The sequence below is a fragment of the Melospiza melodia genome, chromosome 1 (genome assembly GCF_035770615.1).
Source record: "Melospiza melodia melodia isolate bMelMel2 chromosome 1, bMelMel2.pri, whole genome shotgun sequence".
NCBI lineage: Eukaryota > Metazoa > Chordata > Aves > Passeriformes > Passerellidae > Melospiza > Melospiza melodia.
Window position 1 is genome coordinate 5789018 of NC_086194.1, and position 19582 is coordinate 5808599.

The following is a 19582-nucleotide window of genomic DNA, read 5'->3' on the forward strand; positions in this document are numbered from 1 at the left end:
TTTGCTGTTGGCTTTTACAATCTTGTTCTGGCCACTTTTGGAGGCTTTTGTGCCTCTTGATGACCAACGGGGTGATTCCATGCTTTGTCTATTTCCTTGGGGACACCAAAGCTACCAGTTAAAGTTTATGGGCTGATGTTAATGGCCAGGTGGTTACACCTAACTCACCCTAACTCCAGCAGCAATGGGCTCACCCCTGGTCATGAGCAGCTTTTGAGCTCTTTTCTCCCAGGTTCACTCCTGTGCTGCCACAGAGTTCCTGTGCCTCCTCAGTGCTTGCAACTGGCCATTTGACAACTTGTCAATTGACTGCTCAAGCACTTACAGAAAGTGATCTCTGCACAGATCTAAATTATTTATGATGGCAAAGTAGCTGAAAATTAGTGCCTCCTTACCAGGCAAAAAGAAAATGTGACTTAACGCTTCACTAATTGCTAAGAAGGCTCGTGCTGGAAGTAGTCATTAACGAGACAATTCAGTATTAGGCAATCATGGAATTTTTATGTGTTCACAGTCTGCTGGTGACTAATGATGTTTGCCCAGTCCCCCCAATGACTGTAGAATCACCAAGCTTTGGAAGTTTAGCAGGTGTTCATTAGTAGGGGCAGTGAGAAGAGTGGGTGTAATGGGTGCAAAGAGTTGAATTTATCTCGTCTCACTTGAGACATCTCAGGTCATCAATTGTAGTCAACTGGTGTCAGGATCTTTAGCTGGTCAGAGTGACCCCGAGAAGAGTTTGAAAGTCTCTTTTCCCAGCCTGGCAGTTGAAGAAGGAGTCAGAACTCTTCAGTTCTCAGTCTCAATGCTGTTTATCTTATCTCGCATCTTATCTATAAAATTCTTTCTGCCGGCCTGCCGAGGTCCACTCAGCAAGACAGACAGAGGCACTCTGCCTGCCCCTGGGGCAGTGTTATCTTTTTATACTAAAAACTACATGTACAATATTTACAGTTACTTTCCAATACCTATCACCTGTGTTAGACAGTGAGCTGCTACTCTAAACCAATCTGTAGGTGCCACCATCACAGCAGAAGATGGAGGCCAAGAAGAAGAAGGAGAAAGGCTGGACACGTCCAGATCTCTCCATCTCTTCCCCTGAACCCCCATACCAAAACCCCAAAATCTACTTTTGTCACTTCATGATAACTTCACTATTATTCTGGCTAAATTGTTGTGGCTTGCTGGTCTTCATATAAGGTTGGTAATTTGCTCCATGGGTCATAATCAAACCCACAGGCTTTTTGGGCTCTGTGCCAGGGTCTCTGAGCCCCCTGGCAGGGGTCTTGGCCATTCTGGACAGCCAGGATGTTCTGGGTTCCCACAAACTGGCACTTCTTTCCTGAAGTAAATGTGAAAAGAGGTCTCAGCAGGCAATGTGAGAGCTCATGGAGGTGTAGCTGTGTAACTCCAAGGTGTCTGCACTGAGGTGAAATGATTCCCACCTAGAGGGGCTTTCTGGATGGATGCTAACTGGCTTTATCAGGTGAATTATTTTGTGAAGCTCCACACTGTTTGCTACCTTCATTCCCCAGCCCAGAACAGTAAATCCCAGTATAAAGAGTGGGGATTTGTCTCATACTAGTGAGAAAAATTTGTTGCATTTTTTTTTGCACTCTCCACGTGTCTGTGTTAATCTCTGTGTTTACTCATCATTAGTGGCTCTGAATTCACAATTTTGCTGATTTCAAGGAGGGTGTAGGGTCTGCCTCCCTTGGCAATCTCAGTGGAGCTGCACAGGATGGTGGAAAACAGACTTGGGAGAAGTTCCTTGTAGGCCGCAATGGAGGAGCAACTAAATGGGCTGAAGAAGGGGCAATGTGTGCTCTCCTTATAGAGAGGCATTTTGGGGTCTGCCTTTTACCTTTCAAATAAAAGACAGACTGAGAGAGCTGAGGCTGTTCAGCCTGGAGAACAGAAGGCTCCAGGGAGATCTTAGAGCTCCTTCTGGTCCTAAAGGGGCTCCAGGAGAGCTGGAGAGGGAATGGAGACAAGAGAATGGAGTGACAGGACAACGGATTTAAACTGACAGAGATTTGAACTGGATACTAGGGAGAAATTCTTCCCTGTGAGGGTGGTGAGGCCCTGGCACAGGTGCCCAGGGAAGCTGTGGCTGCTCCATCTCTTGGGAGTGTCCAAGGCCAGGCTGGACAGGGCTTGGAGCAACCTGGGATAGTGGAACATGTCCCAGCCCATGGCAGGGGACTGGAACTGGATGATCTTAAGGATCCCTTCCAACCCAAACCATCCAATTATTCTATGAATGCAATATTTTCTTTCTTTTTTATCATGACAGTTTTGTATAGTGGGAAGAGGCATAAATTGAAACAAGGGGGATCCAAATGGGTTGAGACAGTCAAGTATTGGAACAGGTCACTCAAAGAGGTTGTGTCAACTCTGTTCCTGGAGATTTGTCTGGATAAAGCCCTGACCTCGTGATTTACCCATTTTGAGGAACCTCCTAAGTGCCCTTTCAACCCAAATTATTCTCTGATTAAAAAGTTACACGTGTTAAGATGCAAGTAGTATTTTAATATGTTAAATATCTTAAGAGCCATTAAGAGAATAGCAGTTTGGTTTGATTAAATCATCTGCCTAAAAACACAGAAATGTTTTTGGGGAAAGAGTAGAACATTTATACAGAAACTTTGATCTGCTATTACTTACTTTTTTATTTATTTAGTTCTAGAAAAATTTGACTTCTCTGGAAATTCAGGTATAGAAAGATGCAACACAGCCCAAGTGAAGCATAGTAACAATCTGCCAAGTTAAAAAACCAAACAAATGAAAAGAAATAGGTAATCCTGGCCATTCTGATCATACTAATTATTTTACTCATGCTGAACACAGGAACAGTCAACATTTTTCACCTCTTTTTATAACAGATGGCAAAGCCATAAAAGCAAATAATTGAGAACAAGTTTATTTATTAACTGGGATTGAATTGGAGTGATCGTTATCACAATTCAAGGAGAGAAAATATCTTTGAAAATAATCTTCTTTCCCAGTCTATTCACAAAGAGTATTCCTAAAGAGGAAAACAAATTTGGAAGAAGACATCTGTACTTACTTTGGAAATATATCCAGCTACACATTTTGGTATTTGAGCAATAATTCATAGAAAGTATGTTTGACAGCTGATAGAAAAAATCGTAAAAGATTTTTTTGTTTGTTTGTTTCCTTGTGGTTTTTAATTTAAATAATTACTCTTTGTTCATGGTGATTTCATTATTGGTATTTGGTCTTCAGGAATTCCAAGGATAAGAAAAATATTAATTTTCAAGAGATATTAAATATCTCTTGAAAATTATCACATTTTGTAAGGTATTTCAAGTCTTGAGAAAAGGCCAAAATGGTACTTTGTTTCTTCTGTGACATGAAGGGGAAAAATGGTTTTGAATTTACATTTTTTTCTACTTTAGGTCAATTTGCTCCATTGATACCTGCTCACATAAAAACTGAATACATCTCAACTATCTTTTATGTCCCACCCTCCCTGAGATTATGAGTAACAGAAATTATTTTCAGGATATTTTAAAGATGCTCGGATGAATCGGGGACATTTTGTTCCCAATTACTCAATTTCTAACAATTGTTATATTTTATTCAGCATTAGGCTGATTTGCTCAGAGTTGCCCATGGATGAAAAGTGCAGTTTTAGCCTTTTCCTGCATGGCTTGCAGCTGTTCTCATGGAAATTGTGCTGCTGACATGTGAGACAACAAGCTCAAGGCTTGATTTCTTTCCCCTAATGTTTGAAAAATTAATTTTTCCATAATTGTTTGAAGCAATTTATAAAACCACCAGGAAAGATCTCCCTGCCTGCTCTCCAGCTCTGTGTGCCCTCCTGCTTCCTTCCAATTCCCCATCCTTGGCTTTAGCCAGCAACCCTCTTTTCCTAGAATCTCCTCTGCCCTGGAATAGTCTTGAGGGAAAATAATCAAAGTTTATTTTCTGGAAGGTTACAAGATGGTTTCTTGGAAGGGAAGACATAAAACCGCAATGAAATCTGCAACAAACAACAAACACAGAATTTTAGTGGCGAACTTTTGAGATCAGGTAAACTTTTATGGAAGTGGAGGGATGGGTATGTTTGGAAAATTTGGCACTAAGCCTAGTAAAGTAATTACTGTATTCCCTCTGTGCATTGCACAGAAATTGCATCTTTTCATGCATCATTCACAGCTCCCATTACTGATACCACAGCGTCTGAATTACTGTGAGCATCAACAAAACAAACACCACTTTGTCCAGATGAAGCTTGAAATCTTGTGAGTGGATGTTGTAGTTTTTGGTTTTGCTTTAATATTACACACAGCTTCCAGACTATTAACCTGATATTGAAAAGTATGGAATAATGAGTACTCTTGCCTGACTGTCCTATTTCTCTTCCAGAAATGATGTTAATTTGTGCTGGGAGCAAGGGTTACTTCTCGTATTCATAATTTCATGTGCTGCTTTAATGGGAGAGGCAGGCAGACTGCAAAGATGGAGCAATTTCACTGCAGTTAGTTTGGCACTGGCCTCCAGCTGTTGTTCTCACAGCAATGGTCTCCTACAGCTCAGCAATGTGAGGTCAGCTGAAATCATGCTGTATCTGGGGAGAAATTAAAAGACATTGCTTGACAGGGGAAGGTACGGGCAGTCAGCACATACAGAAAAATTATTTACAAAGTAAAACAAAGCCTCTTGGTTCAGGCTGTGCTCTCCTGGGGTGTTCCATGTATGTCTGGAAAGGACAGGTGGAAGAATAGGTTGTCTGGTAGGAGGACTTAAATTTCAAGATCAAGCTGCCACTGCTGTTGTGGAGTGAAATTTGAAGCACACTTGAAAGGCTGGTGGCAGCTTCTGAATGAAAAATCCTGGCTGTGTGCCTCTAAGGTGATCTTCTGTGCCTGCTCAGCACAGGGAGAGCCCTCAGCCAGGTGGGATCATTGCACAGGGGGCAGGTGGGGCTGCACTGGCTCAGGAGCTCCCTGACCCTTCACTGAATCAACAATGTCCTCCCAGAGGTCATAATCAAAGAAAATATTTTGGAGAAATCTCCTTGCAGGGCATGCACTCAGGTTGTGTTTAGTGGATGGATTCTATCCAAAACCTGGCCAGATTTCTTAATCAAAAATGCAAAGTGTTTTTCTCTAGCCTATTCTCAATATTTTTGTTCTGAGAGGAAGGCATAAAATAAAAACTTTGTCAGATCAAGCATTTCTGTGCTCCGTGCTCTGTGGGTCTCAAATTAAATCCCCTTGGATGCTGCTCGTTCCTGTGTTGGCTCCACCAGGATGGACTTCCATCTGAGTATTCCCATCTGCACTAGTTAATTTAATACTTGATCCTCCTGTTGCTGACAACTTCCACACATTTGATGTTGCAGTTGGATGGGTTTTACTGTCCCATTTCAAAATACTGGGCTGAACCAGAGTAGGGTTTTGTTTTTTTTTGTCCTGAGCAGCTGAAGAGCATTTAGGATTATGTGTATCTTATATGAGGTCCTCCAAATATACTCTCAAGTTTATAGAGCTTTGCTCACATCCTATCTGTGCAAATAATTAAAAAAAATACTGAGCAGACATCTCACTGAAAAAGGTATTTATCATGTATTTTCTTCTTTTCCTTTGTAGAACCTGGTGGCTTATTCTTTACTATGCATGGGCTAACAGGTGTTTCATTTCCATAACTTGCCTGTTTTGGAGTTCCTTGACTTCCTTTTTACCTGTTTCTACTATTTGGACAGAATTAGTGACAGGAAGAGGAGCATGAAAAATGGCTGAATTCTTGGGGCCTGGTACCAACAACTTCCGCAGGTTCACTCAGGAATCCTTGGCAGCCATCAAAAAGAGAATTGCTGCCAAAAAGAAATGTCCAAAAAGTACCACAGAGCAGAAACCTGAGGAGAAGGATCGTCCTCAGCTTGACCTCAAAGCTTTCCAGAAGTTGCCAGCTCTCTATGGAAATCCTCCTCCAGAACTCATTGGGGAACCACTGGAGGATGTCGACCCGTACTACAAAGATCATAAGGTTAGAGCCAACCAGGATCCTTGGATTTTATTTTTAATTAATTAAATTTAATTTATTGCATTGCCAAAAGTTTCTGTGGAAAATCTGTCAAAGGGCTCTGCCTACGTCCCTTTATACAAATTCTCATCCCATTCTAGGTTAAACAACGCATGCAGTTGGCACAGCTGAGTGATGTGCTGTAATCTTTTTTAAAAAAAGCTTAACTTTAAATTTTTTGAATGAAGTAATATGAAATCAATTAAGTTTTGAATCAGAATAGAAGCAGAAAAAATAAACTGGATGAAGGAAGAAAAGGGGGTTTGGAAAGAAATTATAATAATTAGGAGTTCTAGTAATTTTGTGCATACTTTTGTACATGATTTTGTAAATTTTCTTAAGTTCCATAGTTTTGAACAATGTGTTTCACTCCATCTCAATACTTTTGTTCCACTTACACATACAATAAATGATACTTAAGCATAAAGATTATTTAAAAACAATTGCTGATGAATCCTTACGACCTCCTGACTCAAGCTCCATATTCCAGTTGGGACATACTGAAAAATATGATTTTCAATAACAAACAGAGAAATGGAAATGAATCCATTGGGAATTATTCTTTTTGCTTGAGAGGATGTTAAACACTGAACTAATTTCTACAGTCCAGGGGCTAAAGGATCACTGTCACTGAAAATAATGAAAAAGGCTGCAGTTCTTCATTGCACCTCTTGTATATCTTGACTCAATGAGGGTTTTGTTCTATTTTAAGAGAATAATCATTAGCAAGATTAGTTTTGTGCACAGCTCTTTGCAAATCACAAGGCTGAAAAAAGAAATTTATGCTAAGGAATAATTTGCAGCCTGAGAGCTGAAGTTTCTAATGAAAGGATAGCAAATGTATTCAGCCTTTCCAGTTAACCAGGATAAAGTGAAATTCAAGCTCTTGCTCATGACTGACACAACAGGATATAGCACAAATATAAGTTTTGTGTTCAACTTCCTGACAAATTCTTGTTTGTTTATTTTTAAAAGGTTTTCATAGTGCTAAACAAGCAGAAAATAATCTACAGATTTACTGCTACACGTGCCCTGTGGATCTTCAGTCCCTTCCACCCAATACGAAGAAGAGCAATTAAAATTTTAGTACATTCATATCCTTTTATTGGCTTTATTCACTCTTTTTGATTATAAAACCCTACATAATCCTGTGCTTTTGTATTTTACAGCATTGAGTTAATCTGGTCTTTTCCTCACTACAGGTAGATTCTAATTATGAATCACCTTAGATAATATTAGGTGATTATTATTAGCTATTATTAGGTGATTTTGGTACTTTTGTGATTCACAGAAATAAGTTTTGTGAGTATTTGGCTTATTAAGCAAGATTTTGTACAGATTTGTGTTTTCAGCTCTGATATTGATTTCTTGATGGGTCATAAACAAGTATCTTATTCTGAAGCCTTTTCCAGTGAGAAGACTGATAAGATCTCTCTCCTCTTTTTCATCTTCTGCTTACCCAAATGTGGGAATTAAATTCAACTCATGTGCCAAAGCTGATCAACCATTGGCCAGTTTTGAGAGAAAAGGTTGAGTTAGGCAAGCACACACAGGAAACAAAACCCATATAAACTTAGTTTCTCTGGGAAATAAGATGCAAAAAGTGTACATGTGGTATATGAAAGTAAATATTTCCCAAATGCTGTTGCAGGGAATGCCTTGGGAATATAAAGGTAATATACATCCCATCTCATATATCAAATTTAGGGGGTGAGAATGACAAGTGTATTGCTCCAGTTTGGCATGGGGAAGGACACCTGAGCTGTGGCTTCAGACTGAACCAGACCCAGAGTGGAGTCTGTGATGTCCCTGTGTGGATTTCAGATTTCCAGCCATCTGTGGTGTGAGGTAACCCCAATGGCTCGAGTTGTCATCACAGCAGCGTGGAGACATCCCTGGAACAGCAGTGCCTCTCATCTGGGGCTTTATCTGGGCGGAATTTGGCTGACATTGGCATTTCCGTGAGTGGCCCAGCACCTTCTAACAGCTGGACCATGCCTAGAGCTAAAGCCAGGATTTGTTTCTTGGTGAGGATGGATAATGGCAAAGATGGATGTCTTTCCATATGGATTGCCCACATGTGTGGTACAACAAGGCATGAGATCCAGCCCCAGGTCATGTGTAGCCATGATATTTTCCGAAAAACCCTTTCCTTAGGATTTTTTCTCCTGAGAAGCTGAGAGGCCTCAATAACAAAATGTTAACATTGATTATCTGCTGCTGTGGAATGCAACAGGTGGATCTGTGTTTGGTCTCATGTGGTTGTTTCTAATTAATGGCCAATCACAGTCAGCTGGCTCGGACTGTCTGAAACACAAGCCTTTGTTATTCATTCTTTCTTTTCCAGTCTTAGCTAACCTTCTGATGAAATCCTTTCTTCTACTCTTTTAGTATAGTTTTAATATAATGTATATCATAACAGAATAAATCAAACCTTCTGAAACATGGAGTCAGATCCTCATCTCTTCCCTCATCCTCAGACCCCTGTGAACACTGTCACAATCATGTCCTTGAGCTTTGGTGTCCACATATGAGGTCGCTGCCCAAGCTCCTGTTCTCTGGGCCAGCAGGTCCCAGGCAGCACCTGGGGAGCCCCTGGAGTTGGCTAAACATGGGCATCACAATATAAAAACCCCATTAATCTATGAGAGAGCACCCAAAGGAGGGCAGTGAAGATGGTGAATGGTCTGGAGGGGAAGGCAGTGGCTGAGGACACTTGGTATATTCAGCTGGAGAAAACTGAGGGGAGACTCACTGTGGTCTTCAACTTCCTTGTGAGGGGCAGTGGAGGAGCAGACCCTGATGTTATGGCTTTGGTGACCTGTGACAGGACTTGAGGAAACAGCTGGAGCCAAGCCAGAGGAGGTTTAGGTTGGATATCAGGAAAAGGTTCTTCACCCAGGGGTGGCTGGGCACTGAACAGGCTCCCCAAGAGAGAGGTCACAGCACCAGCCTGAAGCAATGCTCTCAAGCACATGATGGGACTCTTGGGATGCCCTGAAAAGGGCCAGAACTTGGCCTTGATGATCCTGATGGGTCCCCTCAAACTCAGCATATCCTGTGATTCTGTGATCTAGAGCTGTTTGAGACTCCTGCAATCACACTGTCAGATTTCATGCTGTCCTTTGGAAGAGAAGAGCTCTGCCAGGTCAGAGGTAGGGTTTGGGCTCCACCTGTGTGATTTGGACAGGTGTTTAACTTGTATGCCAACAAATGAAACTAAAATTGCATCCTTCCACCCAATCCTAAAGTAGTTGAGGGTCCTTTTTCCAGGCTGGAAACGCTTAGAGCAGCAGATCTGTAATCAATACAGAAATCCCTGAATAACAGCAATAGTGTGTTGGCATCTAGCATGGCTCAAAATCACTGAATACCTGTGCATGCTGTTCTTACAAGTGCTTTAAACAAAAAGCCAGATAAGATCAGCCAGTGGCTGATGCAATGTTTAGTGACATTTCTGAATCCATGTCATATCCTTTGCCTTCACTCCCATGACTTACATGGTTCACCTGGTTTATCATGTGCACCATCATAACTAATTGTGTATTCATGGCTCGCTCTGAGTCACATAAGTCTTCATCACCTTCATGGAGCACATATGTTGAGTAAGTATCTGTGGGTATGTATGCTTTTTATTTATGTAGCTGTACCGAGTTATTGACACTTGACACTTTCATTTGAGATAATTTGTGGGAAATTTAAAGGGAAAGTTGCTCATCTTAAGGGGTTTTTTATATTTAGATTTTATTTGAGGAAGTAGCTTTGTCTTTAAGCCTAATATATACAATAATTTTGGTGTTATAGGAGAGAATAAGTGCTGGTTAAGTCCAACTGTTGAACTGGCTTCATGTCTGTTCTGCTGCTCCAGTTTTCCCACTTTCTGAAGTTACTCAGTAATTATTTTCTCCCTATCAAGATGTATTTCCTGTTGTTACTGATGCTGATTGAGCACATAGGAGTTGCTATCTTTCATAATTCTGCCTAATTATATTGAAATCCTGAATTTTGCTCTAATAAAATGTTCTGTCAGAAGCACTTGGCCTGCAGAGTGCTGGTAGAATGGAAAGCTTTTATTTTGGCGCTGCCAACACCTGCAATGTTAAATCACAATAAATCCATGTTTTGCAGTCAGTCTTGAAATGTATAATGCCATGGATTTGTTGGTTTTGGGGCTTTTTTAGAGACTATTTCAGCTGTCACTTTTACACTTTGGCAAAAATACTAGAATATAAATACTGATGATTCTAACACCTAAGATGAAGGAGAAGATTCCCAAATACTTAGTATTAAAAACATGTTTAAAAGTATTTTTTTACTATATCATATTAAATGACACTGAAACAGCTTGGAATGGCAAACTGTCATGCAAGCGGGAACAAAACTCTGCCTGGTATTAAAACACCAGAAGATGCAGAGGTGCCACTCCACCTATGAGAGAGTTAAAGGTTGGATCAGAGTTGTATCTGCTGTTGACATCAGCTACCATTCAAATGCATTTCAAGAATAATTTCAGAATACTTCTTTCCAAATAAAAAGGGAAGCATTACATCCATATAATTTCTTAGTGCATTTGCTGACTACCAAATGAAAGCCTTTTGAATTCTGTAGGGATATCAGTGCCTCCTTGAAATTATAAGTGTACTCAGTTAAGTCCAGAAGAGCTTTTACTGATAATTTTCCATTAATAAGAATAATTGCCATCTTAAATTGAAAACCCTCTACTCTTGTATTCCTCTAAGTGTTTTTAATATTCTACACAGAAATGGTTGCTGTGTGCCCAAAGGAAAAAACACAACACATCACACGTTCACTTGGCCACTTGAAAGTGGAGGAAGATAGAAATTTGGATCTTTATTTTACCCAGTAACTGTGAGTCTGGTGTTTCTGAAATTACGGAGTTTCACAGGAAGAATTTGGAAAAAATTGTTGAATACCAAAAAGTGTGTTATGGGTTGCACATCAATAGTCATGTCCAGGTTGCAGTCAGCTACTGTTTCCAGCTCCATGTGACCCAGATACTGATGGAATACACTGAAATCCATCAGAAATCTGTTTGTTCTCTCCAGCATTGTCTCGCTTTGCTGGCCCAAACATTAAATAGTCTGACTGTGCCTCTTCTGTTGAGTTCTAACACTGCTCTTTCCATTTGGCTCTTTTCTCCCCTCCTTAGATATACTTTCACTGGCATTTACACTTTTGAATCATTGATAAAAATATTGGCAAGAGGATTCTGTCTAAATGAATTCACTTTCCTCCGGGATCCCTGGAACTGGTTGGATTTCTCCGTTATTGTCATGGCGTAAGTGGGAACAAATAAAATATGGATTACCTGCCTCCTCCCTCTGTGCTAGAAATTCTCATTGCTGTGGTGCAAAAAGCTGTATGTGATTTAAAAACCAGCCCATGGGCTCCTAATTGCACCTGAAACTGTCTAAAACATTGACTTTTTCCCTCGTTTAGCACTCCCTGTTTTACAATAATGTTTTAGTCTTTCAAGAAGGGAACAGAGCTGTGCAGAGCAAGATATTCCCAGTGTTGGGTATCTGTGAAGGGATGTGTTGAGACTGGTGAAATGCAAGAGCTGGGTAAAAATACAGACTTGCCAACCCCATGAATGAAAATACAATTTTGCAGTTAGGGTGATGGGTATAGACACCAGGATAGTGGATTAAATTATGGCTCCATCTCCAAAAATTGTAGTTAAAACCTGATTTTCTGGTAATTAGCAAGCTTCTATATCCTGGTTAAATGCAGCTACAGAAGGGAGATCAAAACAGCTCAGCCAGCATTTGTAAATTCATAATATTGAGTGGCACCTTTGTATTTTAAATGAATGATGTCTAAAGATGCTCACACAAAAGCAGCTGTGCACAAGCCAGGAGCCACCTCAGAGGGAAACTAATAATGAAGAAATGCATTTCAATTTGATAAATAGACAAATCCTTCATATGTAGCTTTTTAATGCTTAAAACATGCTTGGAAAGATTGACATCCAGGAATGACCACTGTAAATAACTGCCCTGTTAACTCTGTTCGAGCACTTGGTATTTCACATCTGCTCTTCACAGGTACGTGGGAATAGTCAATGTACGGTGGAATGTGTCAGTCCTCCGGACTTTCAGGGTTCTCAGGGCCTTAAAAACCATTTCAATAGTCCCAGGTAAGAAATCTTACTTGCTGAGTACTTTCTCCTATTTACAACTCATTCTTTGCTTCATTCAAAATTTTGGCTTTTGCCTGTGTTTTTTTTCCTGTGTCTTTCATAAGTTGCAGACACAGCTGAATTTGTGCACACAAAAAGTGTCTCAGTTAATCTGTCCCGCCCAGAATAAACCAGGTGTTAGAAAGAATATCAAATATAGTTTGTTTTCATTATGCTTTTACAGATACTGTTAAGAGTTTATAATGTCAGTTTTACAGAATGTGTGTGTTGTGGTTCCACAGAAATAATTTTGCATACTGACGACTCTTTACTACTAATTATTTTACATCATCAGTCCCTGTCAGGAGAAGTTCAGATTGGATATAATCTTCAGAAATTACCAGTGTTGGAAGTGTAATTTGAATTAGGCACATTACTTTTCATGGATAAAGAAAACTGATGATCTCTGGTTCGCTATCTTTGCATGAATATTTTTCAGGGATTAGAGGAACATCTTGAAATTGTAGGGTCAAAGAAAGGAGGAAAAAATATTTCTCTCATATTAGTCACTCTCACCCTAAACATACTTGTATAGCAAATATATTTGCCATATATTATCCTGTAATTCTTATACTTTGGCTTTTATACATTGTTTTAAATCTGATCAAGTATGATATCTGAATCTCAGTTTTTCATCCTGTTTTTCCTTTTTATATTGTTTTTTTAGGTCTCAAGATCATTGTAGGGGCCCTTATCCAGTCTGTTAAGAAGCTTGCTGATGTGATGATCCTGACTGTTTTCTGCCTGAGTGTTTTTGCCCTCATAGGCCTCCAGCTTTTTAAGGGCAATCTCAGGCAAAAGTGTATGAGGAACACTACAGAGTTTTGTAATAAAACATGGAACAGTTATGAAGAGTTTATGAATGATTCAGGTAATTTTTTTCTCCCTAATTCTTCTTTAGATGATGCTATAGACACCAATGCACACATGTATAATCACTGCTGTGAATTAGGATGTTTGGATTGATGTTTTGATGAGTAACTACCTGATAATGGCCTTCTGATGGCCAGAGCAGCTTGCAGGCAACCAGGAATGCATTCCTTCCCTTCATTATAAGAAAAAGCACTCCCAAATTTTCCAGTAACATCCAGATCTGTTTCCCTGAATGATATGACAATAACTGAAACATGCATTAGCTCGTTCTCTGTTGTAATTCCCCAAAGTTCAACTTTTACTACAGGCTGAAGAGCCCATGCATCTTCATTTTCCTGCTCAGTGAGAACTGCTCCTCAGCTCTAAAACAGAAGAATTTGTTGAAAAGTCAAATTACTTCCTTCTTGACATCAAATATATCTTATTTTATGTCTTATATAAGATATCTACAATACATATGTTTCATGTTCACACCTTGGCTGAGGCTGGTGGTGGAACCATGGAGCAGAGATCTGAAAATGCATCAAAGCATTCCCAGAGGAACACCTGTAAGATGCAATTCAGAATAGCAAAGCAAAGCCTTGTGTTAAAGGAGAAAACTCAATATATGTGAAAAAAACAGACTGAAAATAATCAATGTCTGTGCCAGAAATATGAAGAAAGCTTCATCACTGAAGAAAATCTCTCCCAGTGAGTTCAGACACAGTAGCAAATGTACAGGAAGAAAAAAATTTTCCCAGGAGAACTCTGGAAATACCTGAAAAGTCACCCAGAATTGCTGTTTGTCCACACTCTCTGTGGGAGAGTTGTTCAGACAGGATTTTTTCAATAACTTCACAATCCAGGAGAAAAAAGTGTAGAAAAGATTTTTGAGGAAAACTTTTTTTTTTCCCTTGTTCCTACCAAAAGACCACACATAAAAACCAAGTAATTTACATGTACAGAATGCTGTAAAAATCATAATTGAAAGCAAACTTGAGCAGGAATCAATCAGTGACTAGAACACCACAGCAGAGACCATGGATGAGACAAAGTTAGGCTGAAAATGCTGATTTTCTGTGCTGAAGAACAAGAAGCAAAAATATCTATTTTTTAGTATATGCAGAACGTTGAAGCTGTATAAACACAATGATATGGTGAAAACAGCTCGAGAAATATAAAATCTGTGTTGCTTCACAACCTTTGTGTTGTTCAAACCCTATGCCAAAAGGAGCAGGAGAGCCCAGACAGGTTTAATGCTTGGTAGATGCCTTTCTTACAGGATTTAGGATGTACAGTCCTATAAGCCAAATTTTCTATAAAACTATTTTTATATATTTTTATGGACTGCCTTCTTCCTGGTTTTGTAGGAAGTTCCCATCTCCTACATGGAGGACTAAATGTTATTGTGATTCAATCACTGAATCTTTTTTAAAAAACTTTTTTTTTTTCAGTTTGCAGGAGTGGAGCTGAGCAAAATTCCAGTGGAAAGTAGCCCAAATAGAGATTAATTCCTTTATGGGGTATTTGCATGATACGGCAGAGCTGATATCAAAGGTTCCTGGTGTTTCTGAATCAAGCTGACTTATCTGATGTGCATAGGAGAGGCTTGAGAAGCACCAGGGACATGTGAGACCTCCTTTACATCTGGGATAATAAATCCACACCTTAATGGAGATAATTGGCTATTAGCTGAAGCTTTTACTTTCATTCTGCTGATAACAGAGTAACTAATGCTAAGAGAAAGAGGGGAAGAGTTCAAAAAGGGCACAGCTCCAGCATCCTAATGGATAAATCTACATTTCTCTGCTAAGCTAGAGAGCTGCCTTTTGGCTCTTTGGCGGTGGATATTCACACAACCAAATACTCTTTCTTCCCCCCTCAGAACTTTTTTATTGCTCATTGGAAACAGAGCTGGTCTATTCTACTCCTAGCAATGTTTGCACACGTTCTTGGAGAGGGGTAATTGCTGCAGGCCAGAACTCTGCCAGTTTGTGCCAACATTTAAAAATACTGGAAAATATTTTAGCAAAATATTGGCAAATATTTTAGCAAATATTGGACGGGTTTAACATTTCTATTAGATGTTTGGGAGAAATTCTTTATTGAGAGAGTGGTGAGGCCCTGGCACAGGGTGCCCAGAGAAGTGTCTGGATCCCTGAAGTGTCCCAGACCAGGTTGGACAGGCTTGGAGCAGCCTGGGACAGTGGAAGGTGTCCCTGCCCATGGCAGGGATTGGAATGAGATGAGATTTACAGTCCCTTCCAACCTGAACCACTCCTGGATTCTGTGACTGCATTTGAGCCTATGTCTTCCAATTCTTCATTTTCTTCATACAGACGTAGCCAAAGTGATAATAACCGTAAAAATTCTACATTAAAGGAGTACCTTCAGTCTGAAATTCATGCATACACATATTCATGTTTATAAATGAGGCCAGGGCATCCTGCAATCTGGTGCAGTTAATGTGAGCATGGGAAACCTGTGCTCTCACTCTTACAGGTCACTGGTTACTCATCACTACTAATATTAAATGATAGAGGATTCAGGCTAGAAAGTGCTCTGCGTTTAAATTTTTCCCTTTTTTTTTTTTAATAGCTGACTTTGCTAGGAAAAATGGTTCTTCGGATATTTTGCTGTGTGGTTCTGGTGGTGGGTGAGTGACTTAAGATTATTTCTTCCTTGGAAGTTTTCTCTGCCTCAGTGCTCCTATATTTTCTCAGTCATGTGAGACAAAAGCAGAAATTCCAAGCTTTCCTTGAATGCAGAAACAGGAACACAGAAAATAAAGTATAGCAGTCAGATAATTTAATTCTTGTAGGGAATGAAGTATGAACTGGCATTCAGATCTAATTAGTCTTTTAGACTTTCCTGAAGTATTGTCTTCCTTTTTCCCATGAATGTGTGAGAGAACTGAAAATGTGAAAGATCTGGGATATAGCACAGGACAGACACTCCTCTCTGTGAGGCTCATGAGCATTAAACTGGAAAAACACAAAAAGAATTTTGGAGGGCAGGTTTGGGCAAGGAGGGAGAGTGGTTGCTTTGCAGTGAGGGGCAGGGGATGAGGATTGGTGATGAGGGGGCTGTCCTGGGTTGGTGGTCTACTCCAGCCTGTCTTCTTCCCTTGTTTCTGGATTGTGGGTGATGATTTTTCCATCCCTCCTTCCAGCCAATACTACCTGGAGTAGAGAAGTGTTTTGCACTCTAATGAACCGCAGAGCTGAAACATAATCAGAACTCTTACATAAAGCTGAGGTTTTCCTTGAAATCTGTGCATTTACAAGAACTCCACTTTTTGTTATTAATTCCAGGGACTGTCCTCCTGGCTATAAATGCTGTAAAATTGGGCCAAATCCTGATTATGGTTTCACCAGTTTTGATACATTTGGCTGGGCTTTTCTCTCCTTATTCCGCCTGATGACCCAGGACTACTGGGAGCGTCTGTACCAACAGGTACCAGTTTTGTGCATGGCTTAGAACTGATATTCATTGGTTGAAGCAGAAAATGTGTAGAGAGGACAAGAAACCTTAAATAAAAGCAACAGCTGCAGGTCATTGAGCCCACACCTTCCCTTCTGCCTGTGACTCCTGGAAAAGGGATGCTGAAGTGCTTGCCAGCTCTTTCACCCTGCTTTTGGAAAAAAGTCCTAAAAGAGTTCTGTACTGTCCTTCAAAAATGTAAAAATGCCTCCTTGGTTGTCTCAATGGGATGTACAATCAATGATTCATCTGTGAGGGTGTTGCTGGATGAACCCTCATTGCTGATGGTGGGTGCAACCCCAGGACAGGATCAGGGGGGAGTGTGGCAGTAACTAAAATAGGGACAGGTACAACAGGAGTGCTCAAAAATCGTTTAATAAAGGAAAATAAAAGGATCGCCAGCAATAAATACACAACAAAAACATTAACTGTACACTGTAGGGAGCTACTCCAGAAAACCGTGAAAACAGCATGCACAAACTTTATATATAGAGGGCAGGGAACCAAGGAACAAAGAGAAACAGAAACCATACCTTATATAGAACCCAAGACTAACCAATTAGAAAGCAGGGTTCATAACATCACCTTATATGGAATAAGTTAATCTGCATAACTGCTCCCATCATTCCTTTCTTGTCACCCTAACTTGGGGAGAATGTCGAGAGCCTGTGGTGTGCTCTTCCAGGGCATGGCCCTGGTAGGCTCACAGGCCTTCCTTCTGCCTGTGACTCCTGGAAAAGGGATGTTGAAGTGCTTCCCAACTCTTTCACCCTACTCTTGGAAAAAAGTCCTAAAAGGATTCTGTACTGTCCTTCAAAAATGTAAAAATGCTTCCTTCATCGTCTTCGTGCGATTTACAATGGGAGGGTATTGGAGGAGGAAGGAAGGCAGGGAAGAACAGCAAAGAAATTTATGATTCCATTTAAGCTTCCTGAGGCATTGTGTCTAGGAAGCTCAGTGCTTTTGAAGAATTTCAGAGACACATTGAAAGCCTACCTGGTGCTTTTTGTGGTAATGTTTATCTCTGGGGTGTGTTGCTTGCAGACCCTCAGAGCTTCTGGGAAGGTGTATGTAGTCTTCTTCATGATGGTCATCTTTCTGGGCTCATTTTATCTAGTCAACTTGATTCTGGCTGTAGTAACAATGGCATATGAGGACCAGAACAAGGCCACCATTGCTGAAACCGAGGCAAAGGAAAGGAAATTTCGGGAAGCTATGGAATTACTGCAGAAGGAGCAAGAGGTATGTAAATTACTCACTTGCAAGTGTTTGTCTCATTGTTCAGTTTTGGTCAGGTTTTTGTTGGAAGGGCAGGTTTAGGTTTGGAGGACACAGCCTCAAGCTGCATCAAGGGAAATATAGGTTGGATAACAGGAAAAGTTTTTTACAGAAAGGGTGATAAAGTTCTGGAATGGCTGCCCGGGGAGGTGGTGGAGTCCCCATCCCCGGGTGTGTTTAACAAAGCCTGGATGTGGCACTGGGTGCCAGGTGGGGCTGGGTTGGACTCGATGGTCTTGAAGGTCTCTTCCAACCTGGTCGTTCTGTGAATTCTGTGGAAGAGACCTTAAAGATCATCTCACTCCAAGCCCCTGCCATGGACAGGGACACCTTCCACTAGACCAGGTTGCTCAGAGCCCCACCCAGACAGAAGAAAAAGCATCACTTCCTGTGTAAAAGGGAGTTTTAAAAACTCCCTTTTAAAAAAAAGGTGTCACACAAAAAAAGCTGTATATAAAAACCAGTCATGGAAACAGGAGGAAGTGACAACTTATTGAAATTAGTGATTCCTGGAGCTGCAGAACAACTCCTCCTTCAGCTGTGTATGTTTCCTCTGAATCAATGACTGTTATTCTGGATAAAATGCATTAAAGGTTGATGTTACTTTAAGTATTTAATTCCATCAACCAGCAGCTTCCAAAAGAAAATTTAGCTTTTTTAAAATGATTTTTTATTCTATTTTTTCATTTGGGCTGCTGAGCAAAGAAACATACAGTAATTCTGGTGCAAAACCTATTGTAGTTGAATGAAAAGTCTCTTGGTAACTTAAATAGCACAGAAGCTTCTGGAACAAGAAATTCCTGTGTTTTAAAAATATCACTCTAAATTCAACATTGGAAGGAAAATCATCCACACTGTCAATATAGTCCCAAGGATCCCCAATGAAAAGAAAGACTTTTATTACAGATTGAACATTTATTTTGGGGAAAGGATATATTCTACTGCATTATTTTCAAACTGAGGGTTTTTATTGTAAGCAAGTTTGCCATATGGAGGAGTAGGAGCTATAATGTGATTATTTTGCCTCTGGCAGGCCCAGTATTTGTAATCATATAACACACTGCAAATAGCAAATTGTTCAGTGCTCCATATGTTGGGGAAATTCTCTCCTCTTTCTTTTAGCATTATCACATATTTGAATATTTTTAACGAGCTTTGTGAAACAAAAATTGTTATCAGGAAATAATAATATAGAGCACAGAAGTGTGTTTTTTTCTGCTTTTACTCCAAGCACCCAGTGATAATATCATCCATGTTTGGTTTTTTTAATTTCAGTCACGGGGTATTAAAGGGATTGATATCCTGTCACTTAGCTCCTTTGAAGCCTCTTCTCTGTCATCCAAAGAAATCAAGGAAAGGAGCAATAGGCAAAAGAGAAATAAGACACTGGGGAGAGAAGAAAATGAAGAAGAAGAAGAACTTCCCAAGTCACAGCTCCCAGACAGTCAACGAAAGTTGGTAATCTATTATCTGCATCTGAGATCCTTACAGCTATTCTAATTTTAATTTAAAATTAATGGCTTGAAAGCATAAAAAAAACCCCATTACAAACACAGATCACTCTTAAGTCCTTAAAATGAGCAAATATTGGGATAAAGAAGAATTAGATGAAAAAAATAATTTGAAAAGGAAGTATTATAAATGGAGCATGAAAGCACAGTTTAAATAGTTAAATAGATTTTCTATAACAAAGAGAAATAAAAATAAAGTGAACGA

General features: G+C 40.0%; 1 protein-coding gene across 1 annotated transcript in view; it reads left to right on the plus strand.

The window, feature by feature from the left end:
• Window positions 1–5760: 5760 nt before the first annotated feature.
• The window catches only part of LOC134430315 (sodium channel protein type 5 subunit alpha-like), a 33859-nt gene continuing 20037 nt past the window's right edge, over window positions 5761–19582 (plus strand). The window contains exons 1-10 of the mRNA XM_063177951.1: window positions 5761–6015; window positions 7027–7145; window positions 9552–9656; window positions 11222–11350; window positions 12120–12211; window positions 12921–13124; window positions 15704–15761; window positions 16420–16561; window positions 17633–17830; window positions 19142–19324. Of these exons, the coding sequence (XP_063034021.1) occupies window positions 5761–6015; window positions 7027–7145; window positions 9552–9656; window positions 11222–11350; window positions 12120–12211; window positions 12921–13124; window positions 15704–15761; window positions 16420–16561; window positions 17633–17830; window positions 19142–19324 (1485 nt within the window). The remainder of the gene's footprint in view (window positions 6016–7026; window positions 7146–9551; window positions 9657–11221; window positions 11351–12119; window positions 12212–12920; window positions 13125–15703; window positions 15762–16419; window positions 16562–17632; window positions 17831–19141; window positions 19325–19582) is intronic.